The sequence below is a fragment of the Laccaria bicolor genome, genomic scaffold, assembly GCF_000143565.1.
Source record: "Laccaria bicolor S238N-H82 LACBIscaffold_62 genomic scaffold, whole genome shotgun sequence".
In the NCBI taxonomy this organism is placed as follows: Eukaryota; Fungi; Basidiomycota; class Agaricomycetes; order Agaricales; family Hydnangiaceae; genus Laccaria; species Laccaria bicolor.
This window is the reverse complement of record NW_001889933.1, coordinates 141,531-156,851: the sequence shown is the minus strand read 5'-3', so window position 1 is coordinate 156,851 and position 15,321 is coordinate 141,531. Positions and strand designations below refer to the sequence as shown.

Below are 15,321 nucleotides of genomic sequence, written 5' to 3'. Positions count from 1 at the left end.
TGCCCAGGACGCATGACTTCCTCGCCCCAACGCCATATTCGTAAATGACTTCTACCACCCGTTCACGGCTTTCCTGTCTATGCGCAATCTTCGAATATGGATTCGATAAGCTTCTCCACTTCTGCCGCACTTCCGTTTCTTGAAAACCCGGGGATTGGCATAAGAGCGGTAAAGAGTTCTTTGCTGTTTCGCTAGTATCCGTTCTCCCGCTCATTATTGTGACACCTAAAATTAGGTCCTTTGAGATATCGCAAACCGTGCACTATGTTTTCACTTATGATTGACAGGAAGTTTGACGGCGACATGCTTGGCGATCATTTGGGATAATTCCCGTTTTTAACGGTCTCTCTCAACATAAAATGCAATCCGGATAACCTAGGCATTGAAAAGACGGCGCTACGAGGTAGCATCCGAGCGCCAGTGGCGGAGAATGATGACTTCCAACCACGCAACTGTACTGCCAACTTCAAGCCCCACTCAACAAGCCTCAGGTGCAGCGGATAATTGTGGCTGATCGTTGAACCCCTACTACCAAGTGAGTACTCCGCTTTTAATCATTCCAAGATGTTGTGGACGTATTGCTCAATAGGCGTCAACGTAAAGATGTCACGGCGCGAGTTTGGTGGTTCTTTATTCAATCCTGAGCTCTCGCTGTTTTCGTCCAGATTTGTTTGAGACTGGAACCCGCCTGGCGGCGCGATGTTGCCTACCGAGGTTACCCTGGACAGGATCACTTCATCTTTGATCGCTAGAGGTCCCGTGAACAAGCCAAACATCTTCATCTTCAAAAAATGTTGATGGCTTCCGGCGAATATAGACGTCATGGAGGCTCGCCATGGGGAGGTTGCGGTGTGCCCGGCCTAAGTATAGGCTGAGCACGGTGACCGCCATCATTGCAATTATCAATTCTTTTGAAACTGACACCCAAGTTTAGCTTGCGTCCTCAGTGGACGACAGCCGAGTTCAGTATCAACTGGAAGGTATGCATGCATTCATAATACAGATGCATAAGGCATGTTGCTCACTGGAGTTTCGTGCAGCAAAAAGTCGAAGCGGCGTTTCAATTTAAGTTGTTCCGGTCTCATGACTATCCATCCCGATTGCGAAACGGAGCCGGTCGAGTGTAGAGTGTAGACGGATTAAACGCCGCGGTGCTCCTTTGTGATTCAGTGAGGGTTTAGGGGATGAAGACAACAAATGAGCTCTCCTCCTTCAATAAATTACCTTCGTCTTAATAGGTAACAAGTTGAACTTGGGAGAGAAGCGCTTCCGGCGCCTCTCGAGTGAGCTCACATGATGACCTGCCCTGATCATGAGGCGATGCAACCGCAACCGCATCTCGGCGCCTCTCGTCTTTCTCACCAACCACCATCACCATGAACGTGAACATCGCTACCAGCACCAACAGCACCGACTACATGTTTGGATTGGATCCCGGAGCGGCGGACTTTCTCCGAGATTGCGGCAGAGGTGGTCTTCAGGCGCTCGAGATTGTCGCTATATCCGAGAATGTTTTCTCGCCGAGTTTGAAGGCGGCTGTTACCGACACCTTGGCCATCGTTGATATCACGAAGGTTTGTAGTGCTGCTCGACACGATCTGCTGCATCTATCTAATGGTTAGAAATAGAAATTTAATACCAATAAGAAAGCCTGGGCCGAGCTCTCGGAGAACCTCATCGCGCAGGTCGAGGAGATTATTCAGCGTACCTGTCATTATGGGAAGGATCATGTTCCGCGTGCTTGGCAATCAAGTCTTGAACATCTTAAAGGGTGCGTGATTTGACAGATCTCTTGCTGATACCATTTGAAACTGGGAAACTCATCAGAGTTTTGAATTATTTAAAAGAAAGAGTCGCAAATGTTCAACATTGCAGCCAGTCGAGGAGACTTCCCAGTTTTACGGAGGATATGGCATACATTGAGGAGTTTAAAAGCAAATTGAATGAAGCCATGGGTGCTTTCAATGTATGTAAATTATTCCTATCACTTGGTTGACTCACTCATTGCCCAAGGTTCAGACATCTCAGATAATTGAAGAAAATTCAAACAGAACTTGTATGTCAAATTATCTACTTTTTTACTCCACCATAATTTTTGAAACTTACACAGGGATTTATACCAGCACAGAGACTGAGGCTACAGTAGCCAAACAATCTAGTGAGCTGATTACCCTTCTAATCTTCTTTTTGATTATTCTACATATACCCTTTTTCCAGTGCATCAAGTTAATGTTTTGGCAGGAGCACAGGATATTCAGATGGACAATGCTGTAATTATTGCTGCAAATACTGTGAGTGAAGATGTTCATATGGAGATTCATGCTAATGTGCATATATAGGTCAACTACAATAATGGGGAACTTCCATGCCACATGAATGAGAGAATAGAAGAATCAAAGGTGAGTTATATCAACTAATTGCTTCATCACTGATATTAAATGACTCAATAGAAAAATGAATGGTTGAAAGAATTGAAGGCTCCATCACATCAACAAAGGGAAAGATGCATGCCTGGAACTTGTCTGGATGTGCTCAGAGACATCCAAGTGTGGCTTTGTGATCTCAACATGCCAAATATTCTCTGGCTATCTGGAAGTCCTGGTTCTGGAAAGACAACAATTGCTTCAACTGTTGTTGCTGACTTTGAATCTTTCTCTGGGCAATTCTTCTTTCACCGTGATCAGGCTGAGTTTTGTGATCCAGACAATCTGTGGAGGCATGTTGCTTTGGATCTTGCACTAGGAAACAATGCTCTAGGGAAATCTATCGCTAAGGCATTAGAGACACAGAAAGCTAACATCAGGGGTCTTGATATTTCTATGCAATTTGAGCATCTCATTGTTAAACCAGTTCAAGAGCTGTTTCAAGACACTGCATCCCCTTTTGTTATTGTTATGATGCTCTTGATGAATGTGAACAGTATGAGAAGCTTTTACCTTCATTGAAGTCCTGGTCTTGGCTGCTTCCCAAGTGTCTGAAACTTTTCATCACAAGTCGTCGCTATCTTGATATTCAGAGAACATTGAATTCTGTTAGCCAGCATATTGATCTTCATACTGGAGATAAAGTTTCTAATCAGACCTCTAAAGATCTTGAGCTTTACTTTACCACCAGATTCTTTGACATCACTAGATTGCATATATCACTGCATTTGGACTGGCCTGGTCCAGATAAAATTTCTTTTCTTGTAAGGAAGGCTGCAGGGCTCTATATTTGGGCTAAATCTGCAATGGACTTTATTTTGCACAGAGGTGGTGACACCAAAGCAAGGTTGAATGTCATTTGCTCTGACTCTGGGGAAGGCATTGATGCCATTGACACCTTGTACCAGCACATTGTTTTTGTTGCTTTTCAGGGGTTAAGAGAAGCAGAAAAAAAATCTTTATCATCAGTTTTAGGAGCAATTGTTATTGCAAAGAACCCACTTCGTACAAGTGATCTTGAACAGCTTTTGGGAGTTCAAGATACATTGTCAATAGTTAGCCAACTGAGCCCAGTACTGTTAATCAGTAATACTGGCCATTTGCATATCTGTCATCAGTCATTTACAGAGTTTCTGCTTGACCGAAAGCGCTCTAAGACTTTTTGGGTGGATTCTCAGAAGCATAGTCTCTGTTTTGCTGGATCTTGTATGAAATATATGAGTGCAAAACTCAAATTCAACTTTTTTGATCTGGAAACATCACATATTCTAAACAAAGATATTCCAAACCTGATGGTCCATATTAAAAATGTGAAATCTACTGCTCTGGATCATGCAAGCTACTTCTGGGCAATCTATCTGCAAAAGTGTCCTGATGAGGAGGTATTACAAGAGGAGATAATAGGTCAGATGGAGGATTTTTTGATGAACCATCTCTTACATTGGCTAGAAATTATGAGCCTGATGGAGGCTGTAAATCATGCTGCCCACTTACTGCTGTTGACTGAAAATTGGTGCAGAGTAAGTGTTTTATGTATATATACTATCATGATACTGATATGAACAAATTAAATGTAGGTATTGAAGCCTAGTATGTCAGAGTTTGCAAGTGATGCAAACCACTTTATAATGACATTTTTTGAGCCAATATCTGATGCAGCACCACACATTTACATCTCAGCACTGCCATTTGCACCACAAAATTCTAAAATATCTCTTCATTTCATGAAACATTTTGTAAAGACTTTGACAATTGAGAATGGTCAGATGAAACAGTGGCCAGACAGGTGCCTTCTAAAAATAAAGGGTGGTAATGGTCCACTTGCATATTCACCTGATGGCAGGCACATTGTCTCTGGATCTGGTGGAGGAGCTATTCATGTCTGGGATGCTCTCACAGGCCATAATATCATGGATTTTAAAGGCCATGCTCACTATGCAAGTTCAGTTGCATATTCTCCCACTGGGAAACACATAATCTCAGGATCTTGGGACAAGACAATTAAAATCTGGGATGTTTTAACAGGCCAGTGTGTCATGGGTCCTCTTGAAGGCCATGATCATTGGGTTGTCTCAGTAGCATTTTCTCCAGATGGTGGGCACATTGTCTCTGGATCCAATGATAAGACAATCAGAGTTTGGGATACTCTCACAGGCCAGAGTGTCATGGATCCCCTAAGAGGCCATGGTGATTGGATTACTTCAGTTGCATATTCTCCAAGTGGCAGGCATATTGTTTCAGGGTCCCATGATTGCACAGTCAGAATCTGGGATGCTGGAACAGGTCAGTGTCTGATGGATCCACTTATTGGTCATGGTAAGGGAGTTTACTGTGTTGCATACTCTCCTGATGGAATGAACATTGTTTCTGGATCTAATGATGAGACAATCAGAGTCTGGGATGCTTTATCTGGTCAGAGTGTAATGGTTCTTTTTAGAGGATCAGATCCCATCAACACAGTAGCTTTTTCACCTGATGGCAAGCACATTATTTGTGCAACTGGAAACCGCATAATTAGATTCTGGAATGCTCTGACAAATCACTGCATGTTAAGTCCTCTTGTGGATGATGAGTGCTCTGTTTTCACAGTTGCTTTTTCACCCAATGGCAAGCATATTATTTCTGGATGTGAGGGCAATACAATCAAAGTTTGGGATGCTTTGGCAGGTCACACTGAGGTAGATCATGTAAGAGGCCATGACAAAGCAATAAGTTCAGTTGCATTTTCTCCTAATAGCAAACACATTGTTTCTGGGTCTAATGATAGAACCCTCAGAGTTTGGGATGCTCTGACAGGTCTAAGTGTCATGGGTCCACTTAGAGGTCATGATGCGGAGGTTAGATCAGTTGCATTTTCTCCTGATGGCAGATACATTGCCTCTGGATCTCATGATTGCACAGTCAGAGTCTGGGATGCTTTCACAGGTCAGAATGTCATAGATCCTCTAAAAGGCCATGATAAAGTAGTTACTTCTGTTGCATTTTCTCCTGATGGTAGATACATTACCTCTGGATCTTGGGACAAGACAGTCAGAGTCTGGAATACACTGACAGGGCAGAGTGTCTTAGATTCTTTCATAGGACACACTGATTTCATTCATTCAGTCTCATTTTCTCCAGATGGCAAATTGATCATCTCTGGGTCTGAAGACAGAACAATCAGAGTATGGGATGCCCTGACAGGTCAAAGTATAATGAATCCTCTTATAGGTCATAAGCGTGGTGTTAACACTGTTGCCTTTTCTCCTGATGGAAGGTACATTGTGTCTGGATCTCATGATAAAACTGTCAGAGTGTGGGATTTTAGCACAGGACAGAGTGTCATGGATCCTCTAAAAAGCCATGATGGATGGGTTTATTCAGTTGCATTCTCTCCTGATGGGAAGTATATTGTTTCTGGTTCTTATGACAAAACAATTAGACTCTGGGATGGTGTAACAGGTCACAGTGTGGGAGGTCCATTCAAAGGCCATTGTGAAGCTGTTCTATCAGTTGTCTTTTCATGTGATGGTAGGCATATCACTTCTGGATCTTTAGACAATACCATCAGACTCTGGGATGCTCATGAATCCTGCATAGACTCAGCTCCTTCAGTTGCATTGCCATCCACATTCTTGCCATATGGAGTTATAAATGATGTTAATGACACTGATACCCATCACAGTGTATCTGACATTTTCAAGAGCAAACCAATTGTTTTCTATCCTGGTGATGGTGGATATTGGATGGTGGGAGAAGATTCCAAGTCATTTCTCTTCTGGGTGCCACCAAGCAATAGACGTGGTTTATTCTTCCCAAGAACAATCAATGTATTGAACAGCACTCCAACCACCCTTGATTTTAGTAACTTTGTTCATGGTACAAATTGGAGTCAATGTTTTTCACCAGTGTTATAATAGCATTCAATGCAGATGCTGGTTTATGTCCTCTTTGAACAATCTTTTACCAGTTGGCAGAACATTCTTTGGGAGACTGTTGAGATAATATAGTATTTCTTTCCATCATTAGGGACAGCAATAGTCTCTGGTTTTGAGTCTGTTTTGTATATGGTTTTAGTTATGTGTTTCTACATAGTATATATGATGTACTGTAGCTATCATCTCTCCCCCTACAAAAAATGATTCCACATATATGATATGATGACCCTATGCAAAAAGTGAGCCATAACCCGTTGGTATGTTACAATGTACAAGCTGTAATCAATTCTGCTTTGATGTAATCATAGTACAGGACAGTCCCAAGGGTGCATAGGGATTGTTAACATTTATGGAGTAACTGCTTCCATAATCCAAGTAACCTCCTAATTTATAGGCACCATCAGTGGTAAATTGAATAAATCGGAAGAATCAGCTGTACGGATTTCGAGATGAGAGGCCATGACCAACATAAGAAACCCTAAACTTACTGGAGCTTGAAATCCGCATCTTCGGTTTACCGTTCATTCCCGCCAGTGCAGCGGCGATGTTACATGAGCCGATGAAGCTTCAGAATTTGGGATTTGTAGCTGTAGCAAGCCGTCTAAGGGACCTGCCAATCCCAAGCTGAAAGTCGTGGGCCGTGGCGAGTACTAGACTGGCTACCACTGAGCAGTGCGGTGCATACCTGCAGGTGAGGAAAATATCTGAAGGTGAACCTGGAGGAAGAAAGCAAACGCACCTCCTAAGTTCTCCAGCCCAGAGCTCGAGGAAGCAGCGCTTGCCCTCGGATCGCCAGCTTACAGAACGAGAGAGGCCAAATGGCAGAGCAATTAGTTCGTCGTAGTTCCAGGGATATCGATAGTTTCGATCCTTCAAATGGAAAGATCAAGCGAGAACGTAACAGTTGTGTACTGGCCGACGTTTTGCCAGCACAAGGTCGACGTCAAGTTGTTGATCAATTTCAAACACATCTCACGGGCATCTCGTGAACGTTTCTTCGCATTTCAACAGTTCTGCTTCACTATGTAATTACCGTCCCGTTCCCTTATAACTAGTACTCTACCTTTACAGTCCAAAAAGTATGTCTCCCAAGCCAAGTTTTATGCCATCCCCAATCTCGCCGCATTGTTTATCTACGAGTTTCTCCCAAGCTCCTTCCATTGCCACAACCTTGGCATATGATAATGATGTTGAAAAACTCGTCGGTTCGACGAGAAAGGCAGGTAGTGTGGGCTTTCCGTCTGAGCCTGAAGTAGTCGATGGTGTCTATCAGCAAGTGAAAGGGGGTGGGGGTTGAGGAGAGGTGGGAGCGACGGGGTGGGATCTGGGTAGATGGCGAGAAAGGGTTTAAGGTGACGTTGAAAGGGTAGCGAGTTACAGTCGGTCGAAGTGCAGAGAAGAAAGGTCGTGAGTTGTATCAACTGAACTAAGAACTTGTCAAAGGGGTCGACACCTCGAAACACATGTGAGAGATCCGACGACCACATCACAGAAACGCCGGCAAATCTACGAGAAGCAACTTGGTGGGGTTTGCAGAACTCTGCGATGCGGAGTCTTGAATGCTGAGACATCAACTCAAGAGCTAGCGACAGGTCGCCTTGTCAACCACAAGATCAGCATGAGGAGGCAGGCGCATACATGCGGCGACGTCTGGAAGGACCCCCAGGGCCTGCTGGGCGGAGAAGTCGGACCCCTGCGCATGTGCACCATGCACCAGATAATTTGGTTGTAGGGCGGATGGACTTCACTGGGACGACAGGCATGTTAAGCGATATTGGACCGGTCGTTCATCATCTAGGTCCAATCACATTGAACAGGCTGAGATATTGAGAGCTAAGTGACTGACCCCATCCTTCGGCAATCTCAGCCCAAGTTGAAAGCCAACAAAGTCCAAACGCCAGGTCCGCATGCGCAGAGACAACTTCAAATGGAGAATCTATAAACTGCCGTCGAAGGGTGAACCAAGATGTTGATTCCACAGCAGAAAAGTAGGTCCCAGTAGCCATCTCTACCGTCAATGCCAATGGACACAAGTGGAGGGGGGAACGAGTCTAGAGGCTGAATGGAAACGCGAGAGAGAATTCCAAAGCAGTGTCTCTAAAAAGCGATCCTATTGAATTGGGGTGTGTGTGGATTAAGAACGACGCTGCAAGTTTCATCCGACAAGGCAAAGGTGAGGCGTGGATGGGGGGAATGCAGTGGGATGACGTTGACGTCAGTTACACGGGTACTGCCAGTCTTGGGGTCGTGTTTGATTCATGTTTCTTCTTGTCGAACTCGGAGGAGCCGAGGAGGTCATTGATGGTTTCGTTGTACTATCGATTCCGAGGTTAGACCCTGAAGTCAGTAATAGGAAACAACATACGATTTCGAGGAATGTACTCCCAGCCTTACTCTTCATCTCTTCTGCGACACGGAAGACTTGTTCTACTGCCCAGGGAATCATGCCAGCAGATGCCTCCGACTGTGAAAAAGTTAGACTTCAGGTGGAAATATGGAAGATGATGGTGATGGGGTTCTATTGTCGTTGAAGCTTCTTCATCCAAAAGAATAGGACAACCCGTACTCCGGGTCATTGTAGTTGCGGCCTAGACAAAGGGCAAACAATTGGCAAAAGGTGATGACAGCGAGGAGTAGACGCAGAAGATTGGGAAGTTGGGGGTGATGTGCGGGGGTTCTCAGTTGATGGTGGGTAAGGTGGAGGAGCTCACGTATATGAAGTTTTTGAGAAGCTGTTCGGGATCGATACTCCGAAACGTATGCACGGAAACGGCAGGAGACGACAACAGCGGAGGAAACCCAGGGTACCCCCCAAGAAGCCGACTGGGGCCTGCAGAGAATGCAATAGATGCTCTTCGGACATAATACAAGAGCTAGCTGTTGGTCGATTCATTAACCACCAGACTACCATGAGAAGGAGGTGCATACTCACCGGCAACTCCATGTACCTTCCAATGGGCTGATTTCCAGCCACTCTCCGCAAGGCGTTGACGTTCCGCGTAAAAGGAACTGGGTTCAACGAGCCGAACACCTTCAAAGATCGCGGATGCTTTGGTTTGTTTTCAAGGCATCATAGCGACGATGCAAGAGTGTTCCAAAGGCGACGTTCGCCTGGCCTGGCGAAGATTTCGAAAGCATGACTGAGAGAGAAGAACAGACTGCTGGGAAAAGTGGGTGAGGAGCTTGTCGAGCAAAAGAGGGGGGGAGAGAACACGTAAAATGACGAAATTGGAGGGCAAAATCGGAGGAAAGAAATCGCGAACGAAAGTGAAGTTGCAGTCATAGGAGCCAATATGCACCGAGGTTGGTGGAAGACAAAAGCGTAAGAAAGGCGAAGAAAGGGCCAAAAAGGAGACGATAGGAGGTTGAAATCAAAAAGGACACCCACCTACGCGGACTCTGAATGAAGGCGCATAGAGTCGATCTTGAGCTTGACAATCTGCATCCAAAGTTGGGCCGAAGGACTTGCTCTGCTGGATGTCGAACAGGCTTCATGTTGACCATTGTGGATCTTTCCGGATCCGTTTCCGAAATCGAGATCGTTGCAGAAGCCCAGTCCCAATCGGCGATCCACCCGACAACCAGCACTCCCCTCAACGTTATCCTCCTTCCTCACCACCGCAAAATAAACAGCAAGAACCACCACCAAACCAATGGTAAAGATCGTACCCAAGACGCCTATCAAAACTTTGGTCCGTCGTTTACTCGCTTTCACTTCTAACCATGGTCGGTTCTTCGGCTGGTGAGTTGCCAAAGCCTCCTTATCCTCAGGCTCCACCCCCACCACTCTACTTGCAGCCAACGCAAGTAGTTGTTCCCCATTCGGGGTATGATTAGTCATCGCACCAAAGGCTTGAAAAGAGTCCATAGTAAGAGACGAGCGCTTTGAAAGCAAGGCGGGTGTAGAGCCTAGAAGGTAATCGGACTAGCGAAAGGGGGTAATTCGCCTGATCGAGGAACATATGAGTCGTCTGCGGTTCGGTCAACGATGCGCTTTGTGGGAGGTGGTGTAAAGCTGTGGGGATTGGTGCTGAAAGAAGGTCGATGAACTCGGGTGGTTGGAGCGCCGATTGGTCTGTGGCTGCTGGATGGTTGACGACCATAGCCTCGCAAGTGGATGGTGGTGATGGGTGTCTGATGGTGGTGATGAGTGTTTGACAGAGGACGGTGGTGGGTCCTCTTCTTGCACAACAGGGGCAATGTACAAGGATGGTTGGCTGTCGAATTTGTGGCATGTCGTCCGAGCCGAATCGCCAGGGCTTTCTCTGTGCAATTATCCAACACCGCGGCAATGATACGGCATCCAAGGCGAATAGGAGTTGAGAAGACGTGAGGTAACGTCCAACAACAGCAGCGCTGGAGGAATAGCCAAGCCCAGGTGATTGGAGCTCGGTATTGCCTGTGAAAGACGGCAGCAGTGCTCAGGGGTTTCGTAGCTTTCGGGTGAGGTGATGCTGCACGAGATAGGGCCATATTTGGAGGATCAACCTAACTGCCACGTAGTAGCACGTCGCAGGGCTTCAGAGAACTAACATCAGAAGGCGAAACAGGTGGCATGAATGGCAAACACACCTCAGTTATCCAACCCAGCTTCAGCCGTCAAATGTCCTCAGGCGAACTCGTGAAGGCGAACGGATCACTATATCATCGTACTGTGAGGTCTTGAGGGTGGAAAGCCATTGAGAGCGATAGCTGGCGGCCCTGTAGACCGCGCGACGTGTTGGATATGTTGGTCGAGGACGAGCCCGGTGGTTATGAGTGTTCGACAGAGGATAGTGGTGGATCCTCTTCTTGCACAACAGGGGCGATGTACAAGGATGATTGGCCGTCGCGAATCTGTGGCACGTCGTTTTAGTCGAATGGCCAAAGCTTCCCCTGGTAATTGCCCGACACTGCAGCAATGCCACGGGATGAAATGACAAACACGCGTTGAGATCGGATATATAGGGCTGGAAGGAATAGAGGGGTATTGTGGGCGAAACGTGGTGGCTGCTCTGGGGTTTTGTAGCTTTGAGAAGCCATCCGTGAGGTGAAGCTGCACGAGCTTGCAGCCAGATGTGGAGGACCAACTGAACCGACACGTAGTAGCATGGCGCAGGGCTTCAGAGAACTAAGGTCAGAAGGAGAAACTGGCGGCATAGATAGCAAACGCACCTCAGAGTTATCCAACCTTCAGCTATTAAATGTCCTCAGGCAAACTCGGAAAGGCAGACGAAGCACTGAATTTGACTCAGTCATGGTATTGTGAGGTCTTGAGGGTGTTAAGCCGATGACAGGGATACTCAAGGGATAGGTCCCCACACGACGTGTTGGATGTGTCTTGGTCGAGTCTTGGTCGATGTGCATGACGATGGTCAAGAATAAACATGACAATATCCCACAACACGCTGATCACGACCACCGACACCACCATCACGTATCTTCTGCCATTCGTCATGTTCGCGAAAATCTCCCTTGAATCTCTGCTACTTCAATTTTCCAGGACGACCGCTTTTTTGCTCTACCTGATTGTCCTTCGTCTGGTGCTTCATCTCATGTCTTTCCTAGGTAACGTTCTTTGGAATGTCTCCCTCTGTTCTGCGGGATGGGCCCTCCTTTGGTGCTTCATGTGGTTTCTGGGAGACTTAGCACTCTGAAGTCGTTTCCACGATGGCTCGTTATGTATGGGACGTGAATTAGGTATACGATACAACAGTGCTGTATTCTTCTCCCTACAACCGATGACTACTCTACTGATGCTTCAGAGTTCCGTAACGCCTAAATGATTGAATGAGTTCTAAAATCCTTGCTACGCAGCGTCGTGGAGCGCTATACGGCGCCCCCCCGCCTCCAGATTTTGGCTGGGACTCCATCGATGATATCGTAATGGTCGGGCAATTGCAATATAATAACGGTAACGCTTTTTTTTCTATTCCAAATCCCTTATCCCGCTTACTATCACAATGACCAGCATTATGAACTCTTTCCAACCTCAGGAGCCGTATATGGGTTGGATCTACATGTGTGGTCTGGACACCAACAGGATTTCAACAGGGTACTTACAGAGGTTAATGGAAACTCAGCCGATCGTGAGACGTCCAAGGAACGTCGCACAGCAAACCCTCGGACCTGAGTCCTTGACCTTTGAAATGCAATGGGTGTCATTGGGTGGTCGTGGCTAGGCCTGATAGCTTCCATCGTCAACTTGTAAGGTATCAACGTTTAAAATTGCTGATGTTGCCTATTCGCCGTGATCTCATTCTCAGGTGCTACCCTTTCTGCATATCGCTTTCTTGTCATCTGTTTCTTTCTGGCGCTTCCTGCACCACGCTCATTTTAGCAAATTTGTTCGACAGGTATGATCAAACTCGCTCTCAGGCGGCCTGTCCAATAAATCAACAAAGAATGATACATGGGAAGCTTGGGTAACTTTTCTCTGCACTGTTGATGGGATGAACTTTTCGGTCTAAAATGGACAATTAGCAAGGTAGGCCCACGTCAAGAAGAATGTGCAACTTGGCTCGCTTCTCCTTACACCGCCATACTTCTCGTTCAGGAGGGTGCCCAAGCCGTGCGCTGCAATCTGCTTTCAGTAGCAAGTCCCCGGGTCTTTGGTAGGGTCTAGGTGGGCGCCAGATTTACAATCTCGATTGCGAACAGGGCTGTGGGTCGTGTAAAGACACACAGGTCATTAACGCCGTCAGTTCGGGCCATGAGCGGAATGATACCTGAGGACCATGCTTTGTGCCAAACTTCAAGTTGATGCAAATAAATTTGGAGCGAGAATTGGAATGTACAGTCGCGGACAATCAAACCCCGCTTATTTTTGTGCCCCCTTTTTGTGACCGCCAAACTGAGTCCAGAGCCTTGGTAGAGTGAAAATATACTAGCATTGAATATTAGAAGAGTATTCACACCGGCCATGAGGCGGTACGGGCAGTTTCAAGAATTTCAGCCCAAATTTTTGGCGCGCCCACCAAAAACTCGCTAAAAACATGGAAAAACATGCAATCGACTCTGTTTCGAGCGCTGATTACAGTCCAGTACATAGTTATAAAAAATATCCAATAGATATGACCAATCGAGATCCCCAATTTCATGGGAATTCACAGAAAATGACAAGGCATCATGAGATGGACTGTCTTGGAGGACAATAAGTGCCCGAGTTTCTAATCCTATTGAAGTAATGACTCTTCATAACCCATTTTTTTACCACTTCTCATGGCAGTACTGGAGTTGGTGCAAATACTGATACCAAGAACATGCAAAAAAAAACTTCAAAATGGCAAAAGAGAGTAATCAATGTCCTGGATGCTTTCCGGTCCACATTAGAGACGGCGATCGAGTGTGCCGGGTAATAATTAGATACCATATGGCATATAGAAATTGTCCAAAATTTTGGCGCGACCAAAAATCACGTGTAAAAAACCCGGAAAATTCATTTTCTGACGTTTTCGAGCTCTAGGAGTCCGAATATGAAGTTAGTTTTGTGCCAAAATACTCAAGTCGTGAGTTATAAAACAAGCGGGGTTTGATTGTCCGCGACTGTAGACGGAGGCTGCGTAACTACGCTGAAGCGGTTGGCTTCCTTATCTCAAGGAACTTCGGACCGCAGAAACCAATCGGTTTCCGTGAGCGTCTAAAAGCATTCTTCCGAAATGAAGTTCAAAAATAGATGCGGCGCATGACCACGGCATGAGGCAATGCGGCACCGCAGTATCGTTCCTTCCAGGTCTCTTCCCAACCACCCCACTACGAACACAAACACTACTACCAGTAACAAGAACACCAACAATATGAATACTAGTGAATTGAATCCCAGCACAAACCGACGTCAGCAAGCTGCCGGCGGAGGCGCCGGTCTTCATACACTCGAAGCTGTGGCCGCATCTGATGACGCCTTCCCACCCTTGAAGTTGGCTGTTGTCAAAGCATTGGATATCATCGAGATCATCAAGGTGCTTGGCTTTGCTCTAATCAATCTATCTGACCTATCTATCAATCAAATTAGAAATTCAACTCTAACAGGAGAGCCTGGGCCGCTTGTTCAGATAATCTTACTGGGAAATTTGAGGAGATCATTCAGTATAACTGTCAATTTCACAAGGATCATGTTCCGTCTGCTTTGCAATCTTGGCTTGAGGATTTGAAAGGGTGCGTGACTTTGACTGTTATCATAAATGCCTTCAAACATGAATACTCTGCTAGAGCTTTGGACCATCTAAAAGAAAGTGTTTCAGATATTCACAAGCAGAGTTTAAGGAGTTTTCCCAGCTTCTCACAAGATACAGAGCATATTGAGAAATTTGAGGGAAAGGTGAATGAAATCATGAGCTCTTTCCATGTGTGTAAAATAGCTCCCTGTTTAATTGGCTCACTGACACCAAAATTTAGGTCCTTTGGTATGAGAAGAATCTCCAAAGTATGTTGAAGCATCCATTTTTTGATTCCTCACTTTTTATTATTCTTTACAGCTGACAGTCCAGAGACTGCTGAACAGCTGAGGACCACAGAGGCCAGTCAAGATAGTAAGTTATTCAGCTGAAACTGACACTTCTGAATTTCCCTTATTTTTGTTGTTCATCTGAAAAGGTGCTACAGCAGCTCAAGTAACTGTCTTTGCTGGGGCACAAGATATTCAGATGGATCATAGTGTAATTATTGCTGGACAAGTTGTTAGTGAACATTCTCATTGACATTTCCATGCTAATCCACATCTACATTTTGCAGGTCCACTACAACAATACTGAGGAACTCCAAGAGAAAATCAATGCCATGATAGAGGAGTCAAAGGAAAGTCATGTTAGCCTAGTTACCTTCATAACTTATACCAACCAATTCCTCAGGCAGATAAATGGTTGCAAGAGCTCAAGGCTCCATTACATAGCAAACCATTAGAGAGATGCATGCCTGGAACTTGAGTGGATGTGCTAACAGACATTAAAGCATGGGTAAATGATCTGAGCATGCCAAACATTCTCTGGCTTTCTGGCAGTCCTGGC

General features: G+C 45.6%; 3 protein-coding genes across 3 annotated transcripts; 2 read left to right on the top strand and 1 right to left on the bottom strand.

Moving 5' to 3' along the window:
* Window positions 1–1,376: 1,376 nt before the first annotated feature.
* LACBIDRAFT_314611 (uncharacterized protein) lies at window positions 1,377–6,319 on the top strand (the record flags this gene model as incomplete). Its single annotated transcript, XM_001889112.1, has 10 exons — window positions 1,377–1,574; window positions 1,629–1,771; window positions 1,828–1,966; window positions 2,020–2,056; window positions 2,111–2,158; window positions 2,218–2,291; window positions 2,340–2,399; window positions 2,451–2,873; window positions 2,921–3,943; window positions 4,001–6,319. 10 exons carry the CDS (start codon window positions 1,377–1,379, stop codon window positions 6,317–6,319), a joined length of 4,464 nt encoding a protein of 1,487 aa, XP_001889147.1.
* A 2,240-nt stretch (window positions 6,320–8,559) lies between these two features.
* Window positions 8,560–10,813, bottom strand: LACBIDRAFT_334335 (uncharacterized protein; the record flags this gene model as incomplete). Its single annotated transcript, XM_001889088.1, has 6 exons — window positions 8,560–8,655; window positions 8,706–8,804; window positions 9,052–9,170; window positions 9,273–9,349; window positions 9,733–10,192; window positions 10,267–10,813. The coding sequence occupies 6 exons, from the start codon at window positions 10,811–10,813 to the stop codon at window positions 8,560–8,562; spliced, it is 1,398 nt and encodes a 465-aa protein (XP_001889123.1).
* A 3,302-nt stretch (window positions 10,814–14,115) lies between these two features.
* LACBIDRAFT_314609 (uncharacterized protein) lies at window positions 14,116–15,217 on the top strand (the record flags this gene model as incomplete). The annotated part of the gene is made up of 7 exons (XM_001889111.1): window positions 14,116–14,277; window positions 14,331–14,473; window positions 14,528–14,663; window positions 14,714–14,741; window positions 14,794–14,847; window positions 14,921–14,994; window positions 15,050–15,217. The coding sequence occupies 7 exons, from the start codon at window positions 14,116–14,118 to the stop codon at window positions 15,215–15,217; spliced, it is 765 nt and encodes a 254-aa protein (XP_001889146.1).
* Window positions 15,218–15,321: the final 104 nt, after the last annotated feature.